Source organism: Phytophthora infestans, genomic scaffold (genome assembly GCF_000142945.1).
Source record: "Phytophthora infestans T30-4 supercont1.7 genomic scaffold, whole genome shotgun sequence".
NCBI lineage: Eukaryota > Oomycota > Peronosporomycetes > Peronosporales > Peronosporaceae > Phytophthora > Phytophthora infestans.
The window spans coordinates 1,103,307-1,128,761 of record NW_003303752.1 but is presented as its reverse complement, the minus strand read 5'-3'; the positions used below and the strand labels follow the sequence as shown (position 1 = coordinate 1,128,761).

Below are 25,455 nucleotides of genomic sequence, written 5' to 3'. Positions count from 1 at the left end.
ATACGCCAAACGGTGGGTCAATAACTTCGTATACTACCTTATTCAATGGGTGGGGTACACAGAGTTGACGTGGGACCAACGTGCCAGCGCGCCTAAAGATGGTGTTCGAACACGAGTCAGTCAATTATGTCTGGGTCTATCAATCTACGCAGGGAAGACGAACCCAGCGTCGCGAGCAGCCAACGCGCCGGAGTCAGAGACTGATAGACCAAACGAGGCAGGACTAAGAGAAAATGCAAATGCGAACTTAATACCAAACGAGGCAGAATTAAGAGAAAATGCAAATGCGAACTTAACAGCACCCCAGTAGCTGTGAAATCAGTAGTTGTGCAGGCAGCGCCGCGTTGGGGACAGATCAGTAGTTTTCTTCTGACCGATGGTATTTCCTCCCTAGTAGGACGCATTCTCTCCTACCGCAACGGCGATTAAGTCAACACTTGCAACTTGTTTACAAACTTATTACAGTAGACTCGTCAATATTGACAATAATTCGTTGACCTTTTACAAGTTTCAACCTTTTAAAAACCACGGCGAATTCTTGGGGCGAGCACGAAGTGGATCGAAGGTTTTGCTTCGAGTTCTGTCGCCCTGAAGTTGCAGCGCAGCGCCAACTATAACACGCGAACTGGTTGTCGCATCTGACTGATTGACGTTGGATGCACGACGCTTAAATTTGGGCTCTTCACGCTGGTTTCCATGCCCAATCCCACGTTTACCCGCGTTGTCTCTGCGCTGAAACTCTCCGTCGTTCTCCATCATGACCGTGTGGAACATGTGCGCGTTCTCAGTCATTAGTTTCTCTCGGTCTTCGTCCAATTGACGCCACTTTTCTCTTGTCACCTCCTCCGACACAAACAGATCTTTTTGTTGCTGTAGTGCCGCCTGTCGCTGCTTGAAGCACATGACTCGCCACGCAAAGTCCCGGTTGTCTTGGTATCGCTTCAAGGCCACACCCGACACTTTCGTCGTTGCATACAGCTGTTCGAACCGCTCGAAGTCCTCATTCTCCAGTCGTGTTCGTTCCAGCCCCATTTTGTAGAATCTCCGCTCGTACAAAGCTCTCTGAGCTTCACTTTGAAATTTGCCTGACAATTTCTCGTCCGCGTCAGCTTCTTGTAGCTTTAGCTTGAAAACTCGGCGTTCGAATGGGTCGAAATGGTCAAAGTGGTCGTATGCGGGTGCTTTCCCGTTCGCTGGAGTTGCAGCAACCGACTCGACTCGAGGTCGGATACGTGGATCTCTTCGACTCCTTTTCGACGTCTCGACTGCTTTTGACATGGCAGAAAAGCTTGTTTCATTACTGTACACTGGCCGACTCGATCGAACCGGCTCCATTTCTTGAAGCCGTGGCTTGGTAGCATGGCAGTTGGTATTAACCTGAACACTGCTTCTTTCACCTCGTCGGTTTATCTCTTTCTGTGTTGCGGGGTTATCCCTTTGGCGCTGGTTGGTAGCTCGGCGGTTTATACCGGCAAATTCGCGTTGGCTTGAGCGACGCGGATCTGAATCCCTTTTGTCACCGCTGGAATTGCCATTGTTATGGGTTCTGTAGTCATGGTGGCCATTGCGATCCCAGCTACGACTTCGACTTCTGCTTCTGCGCGTTGAGTAATACGCTCGAGATACTGACGGGCTACGCGATCGCTTGTAGCTCCGTATCATCCTTCCCGAGTAACGTGGTGATCTGGATCTGGATCTTCGTCGTCTTTCATTAAATCGACGACTTGAAGGCGATCTGCTTGGACTTCTTCTAGAGAAACGCCTCAATGATGACGCACCTTGTTTGGGATTGCCAGATGCGGTTCGACGACTCGGTGACCGACTAAAATCCCTTCGACGTACAGATGGTGAGCGGCTTTGCTTTCTCCGACGTATTGATGAAGATCTACTATTACTTCTTCTTCGACTTGTCGGTGTCTTACTGTGTTCCGTTCGACGACTCAAAGAAACCTTTTCAAGCTCCGATTTACGCACTGACGGCGACTTGTTAGCTCCTTCTTTTTGTATCGATTGCGTCTTTTTCTCGTGACTTGACTTTGAGTGTGTGACGTTGTGGTGCCTCGGACTTGGCTTCTGGCTGGACGACTGGCTCGCAGTAGATTTCCATTTAGGTCGAGCCACCGATAACTCCTTTTGTAGGTCGCTCGACGCCCCTTCTACGTTGCTGGGTGAGCGGCGAAGACCTACAGCCACTGCCTTTGTCACTGACGCTGGAGGCGTTGGAGTCTTGACACACTTTAGCGAGATCAGTTTTGGCTTGACTTTGACCTCTTTCTTCTTCAATATCGCCATAGTTTTCTCTTGTTTCTCTTCTTCCTTGTTCTCAGTCGGAGATGCATTACTGTTCATTGTATCATCCGTCAACGGTTCTTCTCTTGGACCTTTTGTCACGTTCTGTGCCATTGCTAGTGCTTGCTGTACTGCATTGTCGTACACGGTACTTGATGCCGCTCCGTGGCTCCACTCGCTGCCCTGCGGCAACATAAGCTTCTCTGCATTTTGCTGTAACTGCCCGCATTCACGGTACTCCTGCTTTATCACAGTACTTTTATAATTACCGTGACTTGCTGACTCCTGCGTCGTTGGCGGGTCATGCTCATGCGTCCACGCGTACGCCGCCTCCTCCTCGGCCTCTTCTCGAGGATCGAAGTAGTACTCGCTCTCGGTAGAGCTTCCATCGTCGTAAGGAGCTGCTGGGGGCGTTGCGGTTGCCATGTGGGTTTCCACTCGGTAGACGCCACTCGAAAACTGGGGTACATGTACGCAAATGCTCATCACGTGGTGCTGAGAGGCCTACAAAAAGCAAGTTACAAGGATATCTTAGGGGTAGAGCAATACGGTACTACTTCAAGGTTGCGCCTTCAAATTTATTTTAAACCATCGCATTTGGATTGGATGAATCTGCTTGAGTTTTATGTACTTGTACATCACTTGAAGTCGAGTTTGTCAATCAGATCCGACACTTACGATAATGGTGCTGTTCCCCCTCCTTCTCATGCTGCTAGCGACAGCTTCAGCGCCCTCCGAGGCCAAGTGTGTGATGACACAGACGTGCGTGAACCCCGACAACGAGCCAGACTACGACAAGTGTATCCCCGAGGCGCACAAGGGACCTGCAGAACCGCAGTCCATGACTGGAGATGGCTGGCCGAGTGTTGTCGGTGGTGGCAACTGCACTACCGCTACCGACTGTAGTGGCAAAGGCCAATGTATCAGCGGCGCATGTGTATGCCGCAGAGACGGCATGGCTGCGGGTCCTCACTGCGATCAGTTTATCATCCAATGCCCTGCCTACAAAGACAGCGCCTGCTGCTCGTGGCAACAGAATCAAGCGATGGCCGAGAACTTCAAGTTGGTAGCGAGTGTCTTTGGCAAGAACAGCGCCGGAGGTTGCGACGCCTGTGCCGCCAACCTCATGAGTCTATGGTGCGGTCTAGTCTGTTCTCCCGAGCAGGATCAGTTCATGCAGATGGCTCACGAGTGGCCGAGTAATAACTACCGACCGGACCCCATGACTGGCAAGGAGAAGGTCAAGGTGTTGGAGCTGAATGTATCACTAGCCAAGGACATGACCTGTGCAATCTTTGACTCCTGCAAGAACACGGCTATGGCGTCCATGGCGGCCGCAATGAAGTCATCGTTGGGGTTTCTAAACTACCAGATGCAGGTGGGAGCGGTGGGTCACGGAGAATATATCACAATGGCATTCAACGCGAGCAAAGATCAGTCGTTCGACCATGACGTCCTCAAGTGCTCAAACTACTCTGAAGTTGCTGGCATCCGTGAGACGCTCCCAAGTCAAGCTCAACTGCTGGAATCTATTGCGTCCAAGTCGACGGACGACAAGCAGTGTCCGTGTGGTGCATGCCGAGCGACGTGTGATACCCATACGAGCTCGGGTAGCCACACCCACGTCGTCGACGACCCCATCTCAGTGTTCGCTGGCTTCGACACGAAGCTTGTGGCTGCTGCCTACGGACTACTCGTGATCCTTGCGTTTTCATGGAGTAGATGGAGAAATCATTAAGGCCTACGCGGTAAATAATAAATGCAAAGTATCCGCAGGATATTCTAAAACCAAGAAACTTTTTACTACATAGTAGCAGTATAACTTAGCAATCTTCCTTTCGATCACCTTAGACGGAGACAACAGCTCCACGTTGTCTGGACAGCTCTGTCGCCACAGCAGCGGCGTCTTCACCCTGCGTTTCCTTCAGCGTCTCGCGTAATACTGAGCACTGGATCTCTAAGCTTGCCACCAGCACCAGCAAGTCGTCAATTGTCGAGTCGTTGCTGGTATCTGACGCTGTAGATCTCCTCAAGGATGCGTGAGCGTCGTCATTCCCCACTGGGTTGACCTCTCCACCTTGTTGAATTGCCAGTTGCTTCTCAAGCTCCACCTTAGCGAGGAACAAGCGCGCCACCTCATTCTCCAGTTCTTTCACAGCCGCCTTCGCCTTGCGTCCAGTCTCTTTCTTGTCTAAGAACGCGCGAGCTAACTCGTCCTCGAGTTCGCGGATCATCGCGTTATACTTCTCCTTGTCACGTCGTGACTGCACGTCGTATCCTGCCACCAATTCCTGCAGGAACGAGGCCTGCTGGACCTTGGCTTCTCGGTCTTTCGCTACCGACTCCATTTCTACGACAAGAGCACGCAACTCCTTCAGTTCTTCGAGTTGAGTAGACACAAGCTCCTTTAGACGAGGATCCTCGGTATTTACCTCCTCTGGCGCTTCACTGGCCGTAGGTTCAGTATCACTCACCGGAGGACTCGCACGTCTCGCTTGTTCGACTTCTTGGATTCGTTGAACAAGGACCTGTTGGTCTTTCTCGTAAGCAGCACGTGCAGCAGCTTCCAGCTCTTCAACACGACGCTGTAAGTGTGCTTTGTCCTCCATTAGTCCGTCTACAAAGCTCTTGACTTCAGTGTCTGATGCTTCGCCACGCTTCGATAAAGCCTCAGCAAGCTGTGCCTTCAGTCTCTCATTGTCAGTCTTGACAAGTGATTGACCTTCGGTCAGCGTCTCGAGCATCTGGTTGCATTCAGCGAGCTGTTCGTCCTTCCGTTCACTGGCTACACGAAGTTCTTCAAGCTGTTTCAGAAGTCGAGCGTGTGCTAGTTCAACGTCACTTTTCTCCCGTAGAATTTGACTTGTCACACTCCCTTTACTTGCTGCAGCGTCACTACGCACTCGTCGATGGGCTTCTCGTTCTGCATCCAATTCGGCTTGCAACATGGTGAGCTGATCACTTATGTCACTTGAAGAAAGTAGCGCTGAGGTAGCCCCATCTATCGAGTGTGTAGCCAGAACCTGTTGATGCTCTCGTTCCAGCTGCTCGTACGCCATCGAAAGTCCATTCACGCGAGTCTCCATCTCGAGAACTGACGTCGCCATTGTCTCGTTTTTAGCTTCCAAAGCCGCTTTTTCTCGCTCTAATTGCTCGTGTTGAGTAGCGAATTGCTCCATCAATTGCTGCTCTCGATTTCGATCCGTGTTAGAGACTTCAGTAGTAACTCCTTGGCTTACTGAGCGTTGTTTGAGCTCTTCTACTTGTCGTTGCAGATCATGGATCTGCTTATCCTGCATGCGAATTAGATCCTGGTAGGCTCCCATCGCAGTGGGCGCGCCGGAGTCTCCAGACGCACGAGCAGATCTGCCATCGACTCCAGTGTAGATTGCGATGACGCGCTTCTGGATTTGCTCAGCCATTTCACGATAGAAGATCGTGAACGCTCGTTCATACAGCAGGAACAAGTAGTGAGTCTCCTCTTCACTTGATCCTTCATCAGCGTTGACGTCGCTTATGTCGTACGTTGCCCGGTAGGCCAGTAAAGCACGCGAGCCCTGAGTCTTGCTAGTTCTAGCACATGCTAGTATTGCAGGGGTTTGCTGGAACTGCACCAAGGCGTCTGTGAACCGCTCGAGACCCACGCGCTTGCTGATCATTTGCAGCAGTTGGTCTCGAGTCATCTGCAGTCCTGGCAGCTCATCAGCAGCTGCTACCGTCGTGTTTGCGATCTTTAAAGCCTGTTCTTCTTCGTCTTCACACAAGAACTCCAAGCAGCAGCCAAGAAGTAGTGCAACTAAGCCTCGTAACTGCGTAGTCTCCGCTGCTCCTCGCTGAGATGTAGACGTCTGGTTCTCCGACAGAGAGTCTAAAAGTACAGACAAGTTTGTCACGGACCCAACAATCTCTCGGACAGCCTTAGGACAGCCATGACACCATCGGATTAGCAGCAATAATAGCGACAGTTTGGCTTGAAAGACAACAGACTGGACTGCAGCACTCCACTCTTGTTCCGACGATCGTAACAGTCGGACACAGCGCGAAAGGAACAATCCACCAGCCACACCACGAGCTTGTGGGTCGTCGTACTCGGCCGGTACACGCAGAGCCAGTTCTTTGCAGTACGAACTATCAGCCAGCAGATTTGTAAGTCGATGACTTGCTTTCCAAGCCACCACCAGCTTGGTATTCAGTGTGTCAACACTAGCACTGTCATTGCACTGGAAAATGTAGTCAATATTCACCATAAATGCGTCCAGTAAGACTCGTCCAGCTGAAGACGGGACTGTATCGTATCCCCCGTCTCCAGCTGCAGAGATTGGCGGCGGCGGAGGACTCTGGATATGCTGCAGTACCGCCATCCGAGCGCCCTCGTTCTCTTCGAATAGCGCATCCAAAAGCGCAGAGGCCGCAGCAGCTACAGGCGATTCGTCACTCTCATTCCCCACGTCGAGATTCACCAGCTCGGCCAACACATTGCGTCCTGAGGGCGACGCGTACAGGTTCACCAGGATCATCTGCGCTCCGCCATTATGTTCGCTCATGAGTCGTAGCAGATCCAGAGCTTGTAGTCGTAAATCCGTCAATGCATCGCTATGACAACACACCAGTTCGCCTACTGCACCCATCAGCGCTTCTTGTCGAGCCACCAGACTCTGTATCCTCGCGAGTTCTTGCTGTTTACGAGCTCGATCGCGCTGTGCCATTTCATCCAATGACGACTCCTTCGCTCCTTCGTACAGCGCTGCGACTAGGAAACGGACCAACTGCAGTCCCAGCTTCAAGACGCGCTTCCTACGTGTCAACGCGGCGGGATCTTCCTCCTCGTCGCCTCCATCAATACCTGACAGTCGCAGTATCCTCGGGACGTGGGACTCCACGTATGACAGCTCCAAGAACAACGTTTGCGTCATGAGATTATCTCGCACCATATTGTTGACAATCTGCAAGCAATCTGCGATGACGCTACTCGCAGGACTCGCTCCAGTGTCCGTTAAGCCCTCGACCTCCATGATCTGGAATAATCTGGCGAAACCTTCTTCAAAAGCCAAGAACTGCTGCGCATTCTTGTCTCGACCAGTCAGTTGGCCAAGTACGGCTAGAGCTGCATCTCGAATATGCTCGCGACGGTCTTCCACGACTTCTAGAAGACGTCGAAGACCTTCTTTACACTCCAAGACGGCCTTGGCAAACACGCCAGGCTGTGCGTCTTGCAACGCTCTAATTAATGCGATTGCAGGACCTCGAATCCACGGCGAAGGGTCTTGTAACAGTGTGAGACTGGTTTGCATACCCCATGGAGCGGTTAGAGCGCTCTCTGGGGGCTGTTCGAGCAGGAGAAGAGCTGACGAGGGCGCGCGACTTACTATGGACTGCAGAAACTCGAGCAGAGCCTCCATGAGCTCGGTATCTCGTGGATCGGACACTAATGCCGCTAGCACGCCGGGCACAGCGGCATGGCCGAGTTCGTGCTCTTCAACTGTAGGTTCGACACCGCTGCGTTTACGACCGCCTGGGCTCCGACTAGCGTCAAAATTCTGGGCCAATGACTGAAGAGCACTCACTGCTTTCTTACGCTCGCCCAGCAGCGTCGCGAATTGCAGGCGCTCCACGGCCAATGCGATTTCCGCCTTTACGTCGGGTGATAATGCTGTTTGGACGGGGGTTGTGGCGTTCTGGGGGGGCGTGAAGCGAGACGCAGGACTGGATGGAAAGCCAGAGACGTTTATAGAAATACCGGAAGGTGAAGATACAGCCTCGGGCTCCGTGGGTGCCACCACGATGCGGCTAAGCAACGCCTGCATGGCAACGCACGACGAAGGGACTGGAGCCACGTCACACTGAGTTTGTATGGGACTAAAATTATTTAATCAAAATTAGAATTGACTAAACTTTTGGCACTTCAACACGCCAGCTTATTTTACATTTACACACCATGCGAGGATCACGAGTAGTCCGTAGGCAGCAGCCACAAGCTTCGTGTCGAAGCCAGCGAACACTGAGATGGGGTCGTCGACGACGTGGGTGTGGCTACCCGAGCTCGTATGGGTATCACACGTCGCTCGGCATGCACCACACGGACACTGCTTGTCGTCCGTCGACTTGGACGCAATAGATTCCAGCAGTTGAGCTTGAGTTGGGAGCGTCTCCCGGATGCCAGCAACTTCAGAGTATTTTGAGCACTTGAGGACGTCATGGTCGAACGACTGGTCTTTGCTTGCGTTGAATGCCATTGTGATATATTCTCCATGGCCCACCGCTCCCACCTGCATCTGGTAGTTTAAAAACCCCAACGATGACTTCATTGCGGCCGCCATGGACGCCATAGCCGTGTTCTTACAGGAGTCAAAGGTTGCACAGGTCATGTCCTTGGCTAGTGCCACATTCAGCTCCAACACCTTGACCTTCTCCTTGCCAGTCATGGTGTCCGGTCGGTACAGTAGTTAATACTCGGCCACTCGTGACTCACGAGTCGTGAGCCATCTACATGAACTGATCCTGCTCGGGAGAACAGACCAGACCGCACCATAAACTCATGAGGTTGGCGGCACAGGCGTCGCAACCTCCAGCGCTGTTCTTACCGCTACCAACTTGAAGTTCTCGGCCATCGCTTGATTCTGTTGCCACGAGCAGCAGGCGCTGTCTTTGTAGGCAGGGCATTGGATGATAAACTGATCGCAGTGAGGACACGCAGCCATGCCGTCTCTGCGGCATACACATGCGCCGCTGATACATTGGCCTTTGTCACTACAGTCGGTAGCGGTAGTACAGTTGCCACCACCGACAACACTCGGCCAATTGTCTCCGGTCATGGGCTGCGGTTCTGTTGGCTCCTTGTGCGTCTAGTGAATACACTTGTCGTAGTCTGGCTCGTTGTCGGGGTTCACGCACGTCTGCGTCATCACACACTTCTCGGAGGGCGCTGATGCTGTCGCTAGCAGCATGACAAGGAGGATCAAAACCGTGAATTTATTGCTCTAACCGCTTATCATTTACACCGGCAGCTAGCGTCATCATTTCTTCTCGTCTTCCTCCTTCTGTGCAGCGTCCGTCGTGAGCACTGCCGGTTTTTCAACAAACGGCGTGGCTCTAACAATGGCCCATTCCACTTCTTCCGGCTTGGTAACATCGGCCTCGAAGGTCCAGGCAAACTGTGTGTTGATGGCACGCCTGTCTTCAATACCTTCTCCACCATCCGGCGATACCAGCAAGTGCTCCGTGACGTCGTACTGCACTCGCATCGAAAGCCACTCGCTATTGACTTCCTCATCAACTCTCTCCCAGATATACGCCACAGCGTCCAGTGCCGCCGTATTCACGCTGAGCTGCTCCAAAATCACGCGATCTTTCTTCGACCCGTCTACTATAGGAGCTGACGGTTTGTGTAGCAAAGCCGTAAGGCTATCTGGTGTCGCCAACTGCTCTAGGAATCTCTTGGTCTCCTCCACGTCCTGTGTGTAGAGTCTTTGCAGCACTGTGTGGGCTGCTCGCTCTGCTCCTTGCACGAACTCCGGTAGATTTACTCGTGCATTCATCGGGAACTGGGACAAAATGTACATGGAGCTGCGCACCTCGTCGGACGAACCCGACACGAAGACGCGCGGGGTGTTGCGACTGTATCGCACAAATTCGGGCATTCCATTGAGCGCACGACTGGTTATTCCCAATCCGCGCATCGAAATGAACTCCGAGTTGATGCCAAACCAGTCGCGGGGCTTGCTGGAGAAACTGCGGCCGCTGGGAGGCCCAGCGCAACGACGCACGAGCTTCGAACAGGTACGAAGCATGGTTGATGCTTGTCGAATGAGCGGCGGGGCTTCAATTAAAACTCGCACGTGGATTGGATGAAACTTTTTAGCAAATGCAATAACTTATCCTTAATAATACTTTTAAGTACTACTAGTAAAATATTATTATTGGTATTAATAATACTTAAAAGGAAAGAATACAGTTTTTTCAGCTGGCATCTTTCGGAAGAATGACGATTGATGTAGTAGTGAAGTCGCCGCCGTCTCCGTCTCCGAACGCCACTGTACTTCTGTTGCTACACCACGACCACCACTTCCGCATTCTAGAGCGGACACTACGTGATTTTAAACACTTGGAACGTCGTTTGGAGCTAGAATCTCAACGCTCTGCCACGATCGCCTCCGTTCTCCCGCCAATTGAAGAGTATTGCGGCTCCAAACCGAGCTTTTACCCATCGAACCAGCTTGAAACGCGGTTATCAATTGCGCTGGAAGATTTTATTCGTCAGTTGGTGACGAATTCAGAGCTATTGGCGACGTCGACAGCTTTGAAAACGTTTCTAAATGGGAATCTACTGACAACTCACAAGGCGGTAGGACAGAGCTACAGAGATGCAGTGAACACTGGGATTAACGCCCAGGAGACAGAGATGACAGAGGGTAGAGTAACTGCGGGCTGTTCGATGGAGCACCAGGTAAGAGTCGAAGAGAAGCAGCTTGTGCTCTGGAGATTCGCGTCTCAAGGCTCAGGACTGATGTTCAGCGCCGAGTTCTCGAGTGCTGAATGTGGACAGAGCGATATCGATCCATACAGTGTCGGTAGTCTAAATACGGCTGAAAATAAGGAGAACGAGAGAGAAATAGCGCACTACCGAACAAACTGCGACTTCAGTGAGGGCGACTTTGTGTATGGACACTTTGTGGCCGAGAAGAGTGGAGTAGTGACGCTGCAATGGGAAAATACGGATATGAGCAGCGTGGTATCGAAGCCACTGCGGCTCCAAGTCAATGTGGTGCCGTTGGGTGCAGCGAATAAAGTATCGGAGGTGGTGAATGGACTGGATACTGTTGATACGGCTGAGTGGCTACTCGACTACGTGAAAGCTTCAGGAATTACGTCGGTGGAGGATTTTTATCAATGGGGAAGAGACGAAACTCAAGTCGTTCTTAGTGACGACAGTGAGGTTGACGACAATAGCAGAAGTGAAGGTTCTGGAAAGGATTATCAGATCGAGAAAGCTGTGCTGGAAGAACGTACCCATCAGCTTGAGACACATGTGGTAAGTACTTAAAAGTCGTGGTATTTATTATAATTTGTTTCTAAATTTGTTGATGTACTGTACACATTGTAGATGCACCTCGAAGAGAGTCTTTCAGCCTCGAAAAAGGAGCTGAAGAGCGCATTGGACCGTGTTCAAATAGCCGAAGAGATCTACAAGGCCAATTTGGAGACAATCACACAGCTCGAATGCTCGAGCGCTGGTAATCACCGGTCCAAGGTGTCGATGATCACGGACAAAACAGCTGATTCAGCTGCGGCACCACCCGCTACGATACAGGCACCAGGCACGCAACAGGAGGGACCATTCTCGAGCGAGCTGGAGCGTGTGCAGAGACTATGCGCCGATTTCCAAGAGCAGTGTCTATGGCGGTCTGTGGAGAACATGGAGCTCGAAGCTCAGCTGGCTGCGTCCCAAGTCGAGGCGGCTTCATGGCGTGACAAGCACACGGAGCAAGTGATGCAACTCGAGGAGCTGGAGAAGCAGAACCGAACACTGCGAACGCACAAGAAGATGCTGGTGCAAGAGGTCAAGCGTTTGCAGCCATACTCTCAAGTGAATCTTGCAGCGCTAGTGCAGGAAGCACAAGAAGCGCGGATGGTACAACGCAGTTTGCAGGCAAAACTGGACTCGCACAACGCAGTAGCAGAGACTGCAGTCGAGACGGGGCCAACGGACTTTGTTCTTGTCGAGGCATCCGACGAGGAGCCATGACATCCGAGCTAGTCTTCTGATCTGGACTGGTACGGTACCAGTCCACGCACATATTGCTCATACAAGGTACCAGTGGTATGTGTACCGTGTATGAGCAATATGTGCGTGGAATGCATTGATGACTCTATGACTCATCTATGGCAAGGTGGTACATGCTGAAGGTACCTCGTCAAATTGACGGTCATTTCCCTCTACTGTACTGAAGTTTGAGGGACAAGCCAGCGTCATCATCATTTCCGAATTTAAAGAAACAAACGATAAATATCGGAATGCCTGCCCATCCATGTAGGAAGGTTAACCCCTCTGTGCCTTTTAAAAAAGCATAATTTGTGTTTTCTACGTTTTTTAATTTGCTTTTCTGGGATTTGTGCCTGCTTAAATAATCCGAAGATAGTGTAAGCTACACCATCTCATCGATCACAGCTCTAATCAGTCTCCAATATCCCAGGCCGTGCACGTTAGCGGTCTGCACCTCACGACTGGGCACGGTGTTCCTTCACTTCCGAGGACGACGGCAGGCGCCGTCGAGGATCATGGAGCTGGGCGTGGTGGAGCTGACAATCGCGCTTCTGGGTGTCGCAGCGTTGGCACTGCTGGCGCTTTGGATATACCGCATGGTGCAGTATCGCAAGGCCGTGAGGCGCTCACAAGCTCGCTGGTTGGGCTACGAGCCAGCACCTGTACTCACGGAGGACGAGCTGGGTCTCAACTGGCCCACGCTCAAGCCTATTCTACTGTCGCCAATACCCGAAGAGAGACACGAGAGCGGACGTGTACGAAGTCATGTCTGGTATTTGGTGATAAGGACAGAAGACTGACTGTCTGACTGACTGTACTGCTATATAGGAGTCGGAGAATGACTCGATAATGTCGGCGCGGAGGGATTCACTGCGGCTGAGCTCCATATCCGTCATCGCCTGTGCGTAGTAGTTCGCGTTTGCTGGGTTTGTACAGTGCTAAATTTGACTCGTGTGATAATTTCTGTCCAGACGGGAGCTTTGACCAGCCTGTGGCCAGGACTGCCAAGGTTTAAGCCAGACTAGTGGCTGTAGGAGGGTGCTAATAAGCGGTGCCGGTGGTCGTGTGGCTCTGCCTCGTCTAAGGGCGACACGGCGTTAACACCCAGTGGTTAACAGCCAGCGGGAAGCAGAAGACGGACTGGGAATGTCGAGACCAGGTGATTGCAGCTGCGGTGGACCAAAGTATTATTTTGTACCTATGTGCTAGTGTGGATTAGACGTAAATGGGAACCACTCGACATCAGGATACGGGCTACGGAGACTTAACAGTGAGCGTGAAGCACGAGAATATTTATTGAATAATGGCCAACGGGCGTCTCTCTTGTCATCCCAGGACTTTTTTGCATCGCTTTCGTCTCCTGAAGAAAATCCTTCTACTACATGGTGGTGTATTACGTACAAATTGGAAGCCGCAAACAAGTGAATGGTCCACAGTGACGTACGTACCTGGAAATCTAGTTATTCAGATATTCCTGTCTCGACTGCTTGCAACTCGGTTTCAGAAAAATAGTACTACAGCTCAATACTCGTGAAAAGTACTGGTTTCATATCGATATTTCAAGAGCGACGAAGAGTTATGTTGTTATAATTAATACATGTAGTCCTACTAATAACACTTCCAATACAAGTAATACCATGAACGTAGTCATCGTCATCTATATCAGCGTAGCCACAAGCTCTCCAATATTTTTCCAAGCAGAAAACCACGTTTCTAAGAACCGGAGGAACGGCAAACGCGAAAATCTTGTTCAAAATTAAGTGGTCCAACTTCCGTATCGAGCCGACGGAACGCGATACCTTGTGAGCTCTCGTTCTCCTCACTTCGACAGTTCCCCGTGCTCTACTACACTAAGAAACGCGATCTTGACTTCAATTGGAAGCTCAAGTGGTCGACCAATGGGCTGCTGATGGAACCTCATAAACTTGCTGGCATAACTGGCATGCTTGACTGGCACGACGACGTTCACTAGCTCCAGTGAAAAATTTACTTCCAGCATCTGCAAAAGCGCATTCAAATCTGCTTCATACTGTGAAGTATCATATCCAGAGCCTGGAAGCCACCTAGTTGTCCTTACAGACACGAACCACACGCAGAAACTTCGAATAGACCGTTGGGGTTCATCAATTTTTGCGAAAGTGTGGCCACGTCTTGCCAATTACACGAAATAGACGGGAGCTTGAGCTCACAATTGCTATGTCGATAGTCCCGGAAGCCTTCCCACTGAGTCTCAACTCCAGAAGATTTGGAACAACCCTGGAGAAACGAGTCATCGCCAAGGCGTTCTCGTGGCCCTTGAAGCGACAAAAACTTCAAAGGGGCCCGCCAGTAATTTGGGCAGACCATCAGCACATTCACTTCCCATCGTAAATCCAATCTGCAAAGGCGTTATCACGTAACCTGGTGCTTCCGTCTCATCGGTATTGCAAGCAAAATCCGAATCTCTGCGTTGAACTTGACACCTCCCGCAGCCAGGATTCATTGCATTAGCCCAATCTTTTTATCCGTCATCACTAATTATCCGAACGAACGGCATTGGGGAATCAAAAACGTATTGACCGTGTTCATCAAATTGCCAGCGAACAGAAGCAAGTTTTCAAGGGTGCCCTGTCTCGTTCCTCAATCAGCTCACGAGGACTTCCAGTTAGAAATTTTCTGGATGAGGAGATGACAGCACAGGGGCGAACGTGTCTGCGTCTTCAAGACTCAAGCGGTTAACGGAGTCTAGATGTAGACGTTCTAGAAACGAGTGTTTACGAGCATATCGGAGTAAAAACCGTAAGCTAGCCATCTTCACCAGTGTCTTCTTTCTCTTTCGTGGACCTCCAGAGTGAGAGGTCCATGGTCATGTGCGCTATCGCAAGTGCCGAACACATGGACTCGAATTGGGCTTAATGCAGTTTGTCGTTTATATATACTGTCAAAGCTGAAAAGGATACGATACTCCAGAGGGTATTTCTTAAGTGTCTGTCGAGGTGTGTTCAAAAGAACAGTCATCAGCTAAGCGACTTTCTTTTTGAATAGCCGTTGTTGCACCATCACTTTTTCCTTCAAAGTGCAGGAAAATCTTAGATCGAGAGAGCAGCACGTTGTCTGCATCGCCCGATCGATAGCGTCAGAGCTCATCTCCTCAATATCGGGAATCATAGGTCCGAGCGCTTGGGCGTATCGCAGTGAGCCTGGATCAAGGTCTCTCTCTTTGTTGCATCTATTACAAGTGTCCCATTGCTCTTGAACATGCGTGTGTGCTGCTACGATGTCCTCAACTTCATCCAATGTTCCGTACTCGAATCAATACACGAAATCCAGCTGAACTGGCACATGTATATTAACACCGGGGCGGAGGGTGTCTGGGACCAGCTTGCTGCTAACTGTCGTCCGTTTAGCACTTAACACCACGGAGCAAGAAACCCCCAGCGCCCGTCGCTCTCGACACCCATTGGCATTTCCTGCGCACAATCATGAAAATAAAATGCTTGGCTGAGACTACAAAACAGAATATCCAGTGACATGTGTGATGCCATTTACTGTGTGTTTATTCCTAATAAAAACTTCCGAAGATCTGGTAAAAGTGTCTAATCTAGCATGTTCACGGGTGCTGGTGGGCCGCGTGGCTGTTTCGGCTCGACCTGCTCGTCCACGACGTGATTCTCCGTCGTCACGTTCTGCACGTGAGATCTCCTGATGCGGTTGTATTTCTCTTTGCTCTCTGCCGAGACTGGCGATACGGATATGGGCAGTGGCGTCATGAACCGGTTGGCTTCAAACAGAAACTGATTCAGATCCACCGCCTTCGTCACGTACTCGAACACGTCGCGTGTGGCGTCGTCCATCTCCTCGACGTCGAATCCAGTTCGTAGCGGCTTCTTCTCTGCTGGGTCAATCGCAGGCTCAAACACGTTGTAGGAGCTATCCGGATGGAAGATATACTTGAGCTCCTCAGTGCGTACGCCCTTGCTCATGCCGTTGAATGGGTTGCACAAGACGACGCGTCGTTCCTCGGGGCTTTCTCGACCTTCAGCTGCCAGAGCTTCTGCCTCCGAGTCCTTCACTTGTGCATCCTTGTCCTTGACTGTCTTAGCGGCCAACGCCTGTGCTTGCTTCTGAGCTTCTGGCTGGACACGACGACGCTTCATCGAGTGGCCGTAGCCATGTTGGTACAAAGGCTCGTCTGGAGTGACGACCAAGATGTCTGCAATGGTAGCCATGAGGTCCGACTGCATGCTCAGCTGGTCCACCACTGTACCCTTGTCTTGCTCTCGAAGGAAATCATCCGCTAGCAGAAGGAACGGCACTCTGGACGCCTCATCCCACACCCCTGAGTCTGCAATGGACGGGTTGTTGTCGTGCTCCAGACGGCCGTAGCCGTGGTCTCCTTCGATGATGACGATCGTATTCTTCATGAGCCCCTTGGCACGTAACGCAGCGATAAAGTCGCCCAGCATTTCATCAGAAAAGTACATCGAGTCCAGATATTTCTTGTTGTACCGCGTGTACAACCCAGAGAGGTCTGGCACGTCGTAGAAATTCGGGAGCGCCCACGGATTGTGGCTCGTGATACTGTACATGTCGATAAAGTACGGCGTCTGCAGTCCTTCCCAGCCGGGCAGAGGCGGCTTTGCAGCTTTCGTTGTGGTCGGATCCTTGGTCGAAGACGAAGCAGTTGACGCGTCAGTGGCACTGGAGTGGGCGGCGCGGTAGTGTCTTCCCTTTGCTGCAGCCTTCGGCACTTTAACAGCATCTTCAGTCGTGTTAGTGGACGTCTCAAGCAGCGCGTTGTCAGCGCTGGAAGCCAGAGAAGACGCATCTGTCACTGCTGACGCGTCTGTCGAGTTCACACTAGCGTTGTGGGCCGACTCGATGGCGTACAGCAGCATTTCGAACGACAAGTGGTCGTGCATACCCCAGGAAAAGTGATCATCGGGAGTGTTCTTGTAGTTGCGTGTGTCATGCAGCATCTTGCGGATCTTGCGGTCATCGACGAGCTTGTCGAAGCCGTTTTTCAGCAGGAACTTGTCCCAGTACTCCCACGTGAGATCCACGGCACTCCAAAAGAGGTTGAAATAGCCTCGTTGCTTGAGGAATTGAGGCAGTCCACGCACACTCAGCGTCGTACTGTACTGCTTGAGTGCAGTCGTCTCCGTACACGATGGCAGCATACCGAACAGCGTCGTCAGAAGCGTACGTGTGGTTTGAACGCACTGGGTGTAGTGCTTACTGTAGAGCACACCGGTCTTGGCCAGCTCATCGAACTGCGGAGTGGCACTCTTGCCAGTCGTCTCCTTCTTGGCAACTCCGCCCAACGCACCCACGTCCAGATGCCTCCACGATTCCATGTTAATGACAATGATATTGGGCTGCACTTTGGTGGGTTGCTCGGTTGAGACAGCGCTGGCATTGGTCGTAGAGTTCTCGACTACTTCGACAGCTGTACTTGTGACGTTTAGATCCAGACTAAAGATGTTATCGCCTTCGTATCCTGTCGTTTTCCGCCACAATAAAGCGCAGTGGTCGTCGTTGCCCAGCTTGTCCAGTTCGTACTGCTCCGAGACCCCCAGAGTAGACCGTAGCGCACTACTAGCCGTTGTACAGTTGATCTCCTCACGATGAATCTTCGTTGGGTGGTAGAAGAACTGCTCTGCTTGCAGTGTAAACATGGCATTGTTCATCAGCTTCATATCTACACCTCCCTTGCCATCAATTAACAGTGACGCTGACAGAGCTGCCGCAGTCATCAACAGACTAGCGACAATACAGCGACCCAGTATTGTCAACGGACCGGACTTGGTGTACGAGCCATAGCCTGTAGAGCACAACGACGAGCCTGACGCAATCGCAGCAGCGTATCCACTCGCGCATCCACTAGCGCCTCCACCTGGCAAATGACTGTAGCCCTGACTGCTCCGTCTTCGTGAGCGAATGGGCTTTCCTGCTCGATGCCAATAGGACGCAAACAAGTTGCTGACGTACGATCCAGACGTCGTAGTGACTGACGAGTTCATCGAGTCCTTGCGCACATTATAGCGACGATCAAAGCAGCAGCAAAGTGCACTTGGCAGTCGCAGGAAATCCGACGCTAGCGGCAACCGCCCAGTGTAAAATCCATACGTTAAAGCAGCCACCAATGCGAAATACACAGCCCAGGACCCCACCACTGTCCTTGTCATCACTTCCTCGTCCGTTAACGACGCCGTGAACTGCTTCATGTAGTTGAAAAAGATATTTACAAACGCGCGGTTCAATCGCGGGTGCATTGTCACTTGCAGGCAAAAATCCGCCACACTGGCAATTGTTGCCGCCACCAGAATCAGTTGCAACAACGATAAAATGGCCAGCGAGTGTATTGCGCGCATGGCTCGTGCCACAAGCGCGGGTCGATTGGCTGCTGCTCCTAAACTCAGCAGCGTTCGGTGGTTCGTTGCGACGCCAGAGGCCAGCGCTTCCATGCCTTCGTCTCTGAGGTCGTACTCGTTGGCCAATACTGGCATATATACCGGTAGAAACCTGGCACTGTTGCTTTTCTCCCGTAGAAAGCCACTGTTAGGGAAACTTCGCGCGTTATTGGCAGCTACGAGGCCTTGTGGCGTGAAATTGTCCGAGTCGAATAACACCTTGACCAGACAGATACATGTGGACGCCTGCAGGAAGATTGCCACGTCCTGCATCATCCCCACTACGAGTCCTTGTAGTATCTTGGGCGCTGGAAAACGATGTACAAAGCGTGCGAAATTTAGGACGCGTCCTAATACTGGAAGACCCAGAAACGCGTACACGAGCACAGCGAGCCACATGGTCTGGTACACTCTTTGAGACGCTAAGAGCACGCCGCGTCCTCTCCAATAGCGTCTTGTGCGGCCCAGCAGAGACGTGTCTGTGTCGAGTCCCATGGGCTTTACGCCCCGCGTGACGTCGGCCATCTCCCGCGTAGGCGACAGGCCTCGGTTACGACGGTAGATCATGGGCATTGTGGCCTTGATCAAATGTGAGAGTCTATTTGTTGCCTAGAACCGTTAGACACTGCGAGATTGTGGGTGTTTCGCCGATTAAGTGAGGTTTTAGGTTTGCCACTTTAGACTCCGCAGTTTTGGTCTAAAGCGAGAGGGGGAGTTTATAGCTGCCACAGCCCCTTGTCTCGTGTAATAACGCGTTGGAGTGGAGAGGCCTCGAAACTGAGCCGAGTCGCGTCTTCAGGAACGCGAATCTCCGTCTGCCGACCAGCGGTCCACAGCGGTATTGCTGTTGTGGTGTATGTGCAAAGACCTGGACTCCCCTCGGGATAAAGTGCTTCACAGGAGGTACCGGATAGTGAGGCACCATGGTCGATATTCTTCCCCCTCTAAAGCGATCGCTTCCGCCACATCTCTTGAATCCGGCGGTCACGTAGCAATCGTTTTTGGAAGGGTCGCCCCATACGACTGGACAACGAACAGACAGAGCGGTGTCCGTATCATACAGTGATGATTCATTGGACAAAACTTCACTCCTTTTGACGGTTTATTTCAACCAACCGTGGGCCAGAAACAGCTCTTCTTTAGCGCCAGTATCCAAGCGACAATGCAGGGGCACATCCCGGCACCGCTACTGCGCTCTCTACGGCGCTTCGCTACACCCGACGAGGTCGAAGATGGCGACAATATTGACATTTATTCCTCAATGGCGCACGGTGAGATTTTGGGCACACAACGCGGCGTTAAGTCCAGTGCAGATGATGCGTTGGTCACACAACAGGTCGCAGTGTGGGGACTACTGCGTCTGTCGCCGGAAGACGCCGATGGCCATTCCTTCGTACGTAATCTGCCAGGAGGCGTGGGTCAAATCGGGCGATTCGTGGTTGTGCGTGAGGAAGCCGCAGAAGAGGAGAACTGTCTCGGTTAGTTGCCAGCTAGAGAAGTTGGCGAGTTTTTTTTTTACCATAAATCTAATGTTTGTCAATTTTCTGTTTTTTAAACAGAGTCTGTTGCGCTGCAACTTGGGACAGATGAGTACGAAGGATCATTTGTGTTGATTTATGTGCTAGCTACGCAGTTGCCGATTTTGTATCACTGCAAGGACGGGGAGGCTGTGAGGTTGGAGATGCAAGTAGTCCAATGCCTGCATGCGCGCGATTTCCATCGTGCAATTGGCTTCACTCCTTTGCGTTGTGCAGTAGATCTGCATATGCTTGGCGACAAGAGGGTATTGCTGCATCAGTTAGAGAAGTACAAGGCCGCATCATGTGACGCTGACAGCTTCTACGTTCGCGTTGGAGTGACGCAAGGCAAGAAGAGCAGGAGTTTCCGCGTGCTTAATGGCCGTGGGGAAGACGTCACGTCTGCTGATACGAAGACTGTGGAGCTGGAATCCATTTTACCGGAGGTGGGTGAGAATGAAGACAGCGGAGAGACGAAGAGTAAGAAGAAAAGCGCCAAGAAACAGAAGAAAGGAGGTAAAAAGACACCAGTGAAGCCGAGTGGAGACGAGGAAGATAAGCTGGGCTTCTTGCCCTCTCTGGAGTACGGTGACATTGCAAATCTCGATGTACTAATCAGTCTCGCACCGTTAGATGCAACTGCCGATGTTGCTGCTCCCGTGATTTCGATCCCGACGCCTTCTGCCTCGAAGAAACCCCCTCAGCGCTTTCATGCTCACTGTGATGCATTGGTTATGGTCCCGGTAGACTCATCTATGGAATCAGCGCTAGCGTTTCTCCGTCAACAACTTCACGAACAATTGACAGAGGTGGCGAGCCGACTTAAAGGAGCCCCAGAGGCAGTCACCTCTGTGACAGCACACCAGTTCCCACTGGTCGGAGCGGCGTTCCCATTAACGGTAATATGCTCTGACTGCGAGAGTTTGGACGACGTGAAGACGCTCGAGAGCCTGCATCGCGCGTTTTTCCAACCATTGGACCAGCCTCTCTTCCGCGTGTCTCGTGGATGTTCGTTGGCTCAGCAGGGCGAATGGCTCGCCTCAAGTGACGTGCTCTTTAATGTGCACGAAGGCATCCCGAGGTCCGGTGTAGGCGATAACTGCCAGTCAGCTTTGGTGGATGGTTTCTATGGCTACTACCACTACCTCCAACAGGGTATGAACGACAAAGGCTGGGGCTGTGCGTACCGATCGCTGCAGACATTAGCGTCCTGGCTGTTTGTCCAGCACTACACGCAGCAGCGATTCCTCTCTTATGAGCAGATTCAAAGTGCTTTGGTCAAGATTGGGGACAAACCTGCGCGTTTCCAAGGCTCAACCGAGTGGATAGGTAGTCTGGAGGTCGGCTACGTTCTGGACGAGCTATATGGTGTGACTTTCCGCTCTCTCAGCGTCTCTAGTGGCGCTCAACTCCCCGACGTAGCACGAGAGCTTCTGTATCACTTCGAGACGCAGGGAACGCCTGTCATGATGGGTGGAGGCCAACTGGCGTTCACCCTGCTGGGTGTAGACTACGATCCTGATGCAGGGGTCTGCGCCTTCCTCACACTGGACCCACACTACACTGGCGACGAGGACCTGGCCACAATCCAGCACCAAACCGTAACTCTTGAGGGTTACAAGGCTGTGCCCTGCAGTTGGCGCAAGACTACAACTTTTGCCAAAAACAGCTTCTACAATCTGTGCCTGCCACAACGCCCAAGTGTCGGCGTCTAAAATTAGAGAAAAATGAATCAAACAATCGTACAGCTACAGAAGATATTGTATTTTTTCCTTTGTTTCTGCAAAGATGACGGAAGTCCGAAGGCTCGTCGAGTTGGTTGTGGTGGGTAAAATGGGTTAAGCTATGAACATGTTGAGGCAGTACGCTGGAAGCTCTTGTACACTTGGAACGGGAAATAGATAGAGAGCTCCTGCGCGCTTGTTTTTTTCGGCCAACAGAGTTTTAAACTCTTTTAAACAGATTTTTCTCTTGTCTTGTGCTTTTTCTCGTCTTGGTCAGCTGATGTGACTTCCCACCATTCGTGTGTAAGATGACAATCACGAGCTTATGCCGTGTGTCTGTTGGGTTTGCTATTGCGTCTGGACACAGCAGATGCTGCTACTGCCGAGGCCTGAGCGATTGCTCGGAGGTTACTCGACGGCGCATTATTAGCTGAGTTCTGCAACAGCTGTGCCAAGATATCCACCTGGTTCTTCTTGTTAGCTTTCTTCATCAGCGCCTTCGTGTTGTCCATGATAGTGTTCGTGAGACGAGGTGCATTACATGACGCCTGCTTGGCGAAACGCATCAAATTAGCCCACAGCTCTGCCTCTTCAGGGGTCTTAGAGCGCATGAGCATCATTGCCGGAGCGTCAGCTCCAGTGTCGTGGAACTCAAGGCGGAAGTCGCCCTGACTCATCTTTTCAATGTGGGCCACATTACGCAAGTCAATGACTCCACGAGGACTCTTCCAGTAGCTGCGTTTGTACATGAGCACTACGCCCGCCTGGAAGTCGAGGTAGAACCAGCGTTTGTGCCAGCTACGCATCAAAAAGGGGATTGTGTCCTTCAGCAGATTCACGTAGCCACAGTAGGGCGGTAGTTCCAGACCTGCAGGAGGCATAGCGGGCGGTAGTTCCGTCCGCAGAGGCTGCCTCAATACAGGGCCAGGCATGTGCGTCGTTCGGGCTTGTTCCTCCTGAAGAGCCTGCAGGAAGAACTGTTGCAATTGGATCTTCTCGGAGCGAATGAAGGTAATGGCTTGTACCATAATGACTTCATCGTTTTCCAGTTCAGCGAGGTCGTCGTCGTCGAGTTCAAGACTCTTGGCTTTGAGTCTATCCTCACGTTCCAACTCCCAGAGTGTGTCTTCGTCCACCTCGTTGCCATCGTCGTCCAGTAAAGTGAATCTGCCCGAGTTCGTACGTTGACGAGTGAGCAGGTTCCTGGAGCTCAAGATCTGTTGCTGAGATCCGAACGGGTAGACGGCGGGGATGAGAGTGTCGAACACTTCGTCCTCTTCTTCCTCCTCTCTGCCCAGCCAGAATCCTTCGCCAAGGCCAAAGTTCTGGCGGAACATCTCCACCGTATTGGCGTCGGTGATGTCGTAGTAGCCGTGCGACTCGAAGAACTGCAGTCCGTCCTCTGCATTGCCCTCGTACACGGCTTGTAGGTGCAGGTCGAAAGGAGAGTTCCTCTCGGCGCTTTCCTCACGACTCATAGCTAACACGGCGGGTTCGAGCTCGGGCTCGAGATTGTACTCGCTGCGCTGCTTCTTCGTCATGTACACGCGCTCGTACTCGCCCTCCATGACAGAGAGCTTGCGCGTCTTGGACTTGCTCTTGGGCATGGGGCGGTACGGCATCGGCATGATCCGTTCCCCTCGATGGTTCAGCATAACTGTGGGCTCTGGGCGCTGGGCCACTGCCAACATCCTGTCTGTTATTTTGAGGGGGGGGGTCCCTTTAAGTAAACCTGTGTTGCACTTGTAAGTTGCCGAAGCCCTAAAGATCCCGCGACCGGCCGGTGGTGTCAGGCACGTGTCGCTCTCTTCGCCCTTTTCCTTTTGAAGTGCGAAGGAAATTCGTCGAGGACGAGTGAAGTTTGTCCGGGCTGTAAATAAAAAATTTAAGCTCGCGGTGGCAACCCCCGACGCTTGGCCAAAGATGGCGTGTCTCGATCTGCACGAAGGTGAGCGAGGTGTCGACGCAAGACCGAGTGAGCTTGCACGGACCCTCCCCTGCTTCCGCTCTTCTTCCTGTGCTTCTCTTTCCCCACTGGCGGAAGCCTTGACGGAACAAAAACGAATGAGAAAAGCTCCCCTCATTTAGCAACGTAGAAAAGAAAGCTGCGGTTTTGTAAGCAGATCTTTCCAGAAGAAAAGCGCGGCTTTGGTGCGGAAACGCGCCGATTCCATGAATTTCCTAAGCGAACGGCAAGGGGACGATTCCTTAAAGGGCAAAAGAGGTTGTCAGTAAAGGGGATTAGGTCTAGGGTATGCCGACTACTGGTTGCAGATGAAGCTGTACTTGCAGGCGACACCTTGTGGCTGTGGAACTGCCAGTCGCTCATTAATAGCGAGCCTTTCGCTGACGAAACCAAGCTACAGATTGGTTATGCTGACGCTCGGCAAACGCGTGCGGAGCTGCCACAGATTTCGAATCGAAAGTTCCGATTCGGAACCCTGTCTAAAGATCGTCCTGCCGAAAGGGACAGCTGCGCGGTGCCATACTTCATCCAAGTCAGTTCGGCTTCACAAGCGACAGCCAACAGCCAAGCGACGTTACGCTCGTCTGAATGGCAAAACTGGCGCTGCTCCCCCAGCACGCAACCGCGACGGCTCAGAAGCAACCGCCGCAGCGCGTTGTCAGCCCAGGTGTGTGAGACTACATTGCTCTGGTAACGTTGCTTGCGAGGAATGATGTAGAAAGTTCGAGGTCATTTTCGCGGCGACCTCGCAAACTATGGTTTTTGTTTTATTATTAAGTTCTAAAAAGTACGGTATTCTATCTTCCATATGGAATTGCAGGTCAACAGTCTTTCCGGTGTTTTGTCCAATCATAAAGTAAAAAGTAAAACTGTAGCCACTGGGAATTTTAAAAGGGCTACATGTATCCCAAGAATTTTCAGATAATATGTAGCATTAATTACAAACTCCCATTGTCTGCATACCCTAAAAATACCCAGAGTTTCTGACCGCAGTCGAAGCTCAAGAGTCCCGGGAGGTTTTACATCAAAGCGTGAAGTGCTGAGCAGAAGCGCAGCTGGAGCCATGTCAATCGCCTATCTGGCTCCAGGCAACAGCAAGAAGGCCCGATTTACGGTAATAAAATCCTCATCCATGTAATTAGCTTCCGAAGACATGAACCTCCCTACGGCGCACCAGCTTCGACAAGCCGGGTAAAGTGCTGCGTATTATGCTAGATAAGTTTGCGTATTCGCTGGCTAAGTCGCAGGAGAGAGTTTCAGCTACCAATACTTGTCTAGCATTTTATGGGCTAGCGGATAAGTATCCGCGCCAGGGTGGATTGGTCAGATCACTGCTCCATAAAATTTTTGACGGGGCTGGGAATATACTGTAACGAGTTGCTATTCCTCCTGCCCGACTCGCTGGGCAAATCATATTGTTTATGTGCCTGCTGCGCTGTTTGTCTCTAGTCCGTAGTTGTTTACTTAGTACTTGATAGTACTCGAAGACGTCACTGGCCAACAGATGCTCCACTGAGCCCTGTGCCGGAACCTTTGGCTCCTACTTTTTGTATTCCTTCTCCTTAGCTAACCTTACGTAAGCTAATAGAGGCTCGTTCTTCGTTTTCGTTCTTCCCTCTTCGTCCCTGAACAGATAGTCTCCAGTCAGATCACCCACGTCCTCGCCGAAGCACCGTGACGTCCCGATGCGATCCAGATCACGCTCAATCTCAAAGCCGCTTGGGCGTACGCCCACGGCGCCTACCCTACTCGTGCGCGGCCACCACAGCGAACTCGGGTACTCTACTTCCCCTGTCTGGTCTCACCG

The 25,455-nt window shown here is 51.7% G+C and overlaps 10 protein-coding genes across 10 annotated transcripts; 4 read left to right on the top strand and 6 right to left on the bottom strand.

The window, feature by feature from the left end:
* Positions 1-510: 510 nt before the first annotated feature.
* On the bottom strand, positions 511-2,775 carry PITG_05194 (uncharacterized protein; the record flags this gene model as incomplete). The annotated part of the gene is made up of 2 exons (XM_002998832.1): positions 511-1,416; positions 1,975-2,775. 2 exons carry the CDS (start codon positions 2,773-2,775, stop codon positions 511-513), a joined length of 1,707 nt encoding a protein of 568 aa, XP_002998878.1.
* Positions 2,776-2,971: 196 nt separating this feature from the next.
* On the top strand, positions 2,972-4,027 carry PITG_05193 (uncharacterized protein; the record flags this gene model as incomplete). The annotated part of the gene is made up of 1 exon (XM_002998831.1): positions 2,972-4,027. The coding sequence occupies one exon, from the start codon at positions 2,972-2,974 to the stop codon at positions 4,025-4,027; it is 1,056 nt and encodes a 351-aa protein (XP_002998877.1).
* A 109-nt stretch (positions 4,028-4,136) lies between these two features.
* PITG_05192 (uncharacterized protein) lies at positions 4,137-7,301 on the bottom strand (the record flags this gene model as incomplete). The annotated part of the gene is made up of 4 exons (XM_002998830.1): positions 4,137-4,721; positions 4,764-5,243; positions 5,313-5,441; positions 5,529-7,301. The coding sequence occupies 4 exons, from the start codon at positions 7,299-7,301 to the stop codon at positions 4,137-4,139; spliced, it is 2,967 nt and encodes a 988-aa protein (XP_002998876.1).
* A 353-nt stretch (positions 7,302-7,654) lies between these two features.
* PITG_05191 (uncharacterized protein) lies at positions 7,655-8,093 on the bottom strand (the record flags this gene model as incomplete). The annotated part of the gene is made up of 3 exons (XM_002998829.1): positions 7,655-7,670; positions 7,714-7,964; positions 8,043-8,093. The coding sequence occupies 3 exons, from the start codon at positions 8,091-8,093 to the stop codon at positions 7,655-7,657; spliced, it is 318 nt and encodes a 105-aa protein (XP_002998875.1).
* Positions 8,094-9,302: 1,209 nt separating this feature from the next.
* On the bottom strand, positions 9,303-9,848 carry PITG_05190 (uncharacterized protein; the record flags this gene model as incomplete). Its single annotated transcript, XM_002998828.1, has 1 exon — positions 9,303-9,848. The coding sequence occupies one exon, from the start codon at positions 9,846-9,848 to the stop codon at positions 9,303-9,305; it is 546 nt and encodes a 181-aa protein (XP_002998874.1).
* A 1,541-nt stretch (positions 9,849-11,389) lies between these two features.
* Positions 11,390-12,031, top strand: PITG_05189 (uncharacterized protein; the record flags this gene model as incomplete). The annotated part of the gene is made up of 3 exons (XM_002998827.1): positions 11,390-11,519; positions 11,604-11,959; positions 12,011-12,031. 3 exons carry the CDS (start codon positions 11,390-11,392, stop codon positions 12,029-12,031), a joined length of 507 nt encoding a protein of 168 aa, XP_002998873.1.
* Positions 12,032-12,474: 443 nt separating this feature from the next.
* On the top strand, positions 12,475-13,167 carry PITG_05188 (uncharacterized protein; the record flags this gene model as incomplete). The annotated part of the gene is made up of 3 exons (XM_002998826.1): positions 12,475-12,804; positions 12,878-12,950; positions 13,021-13,167. 3 exons carry the CDS (start codon positions 12,565-12,567, stop codon positions 13,062-13,064), a joined length of 357 nt encoding a protein of 118 aa, XP_002998872.1.
* A 2,457-nt stretch (positions 13,168-15,624) lies between these two features.
* Positions 15,625-19,014, bottom strand: PITG_05187 (sulfatase-like protein; the record flags this gene model as incomplete). Its single annotated transcript, XM_002998825.1, has 4 exons — positions 15,625-16,673; positions 16,731-16,770; positions 16,864-17,424; positions 17,476-19,014. 4 exons carry the CDS (start codon positions 19,012-19,014, stop codon positions 15,625-15,627), a joined length of 3,189 nt encoding a protein of 1,062 aa, XP_002998871.1.
* A 589-nt stretch (positions 19,015-19,603) lies between these two features.
* On the top strand, positions 19,604-21,673 carry PITG_05186 (Ufm1-specific protease, putative; the record flags this gene model as incomplete). The annotated part of the gene is made up of 2 exons (XM_002998824.1): positions 19,604-19,919; positions 20,067-21,673. 2 exons carry the CDS (start codon positions 19,604-19,606, stop codon positions 21,671-21,673), a joined length of 1,923 nt encoding a protein of 640 aa, XP_002998870.1.
* A 28-nt stretch (positions 21,674-21,701) lies between these two features.
* On the bottom strand, positions 21,702-23,704 carry PITG_05185 (uncharacterized protein; the record flags this gene model as incomplete). The annotated part of the gene is made up of 1 exon (XM_002998823.1): positions 21,702-23,704. The coding sequence occupies one exon, from the start codon at positions 23,371-23,373 to the stop codon at positions 22,006-22,008; it is 1,368 nt and encodes a 455-aa protein (XP_002998869.1).
* Between the last annotated feature and the right edge of the window lie 1,751 nt (positions 23,705-25,455).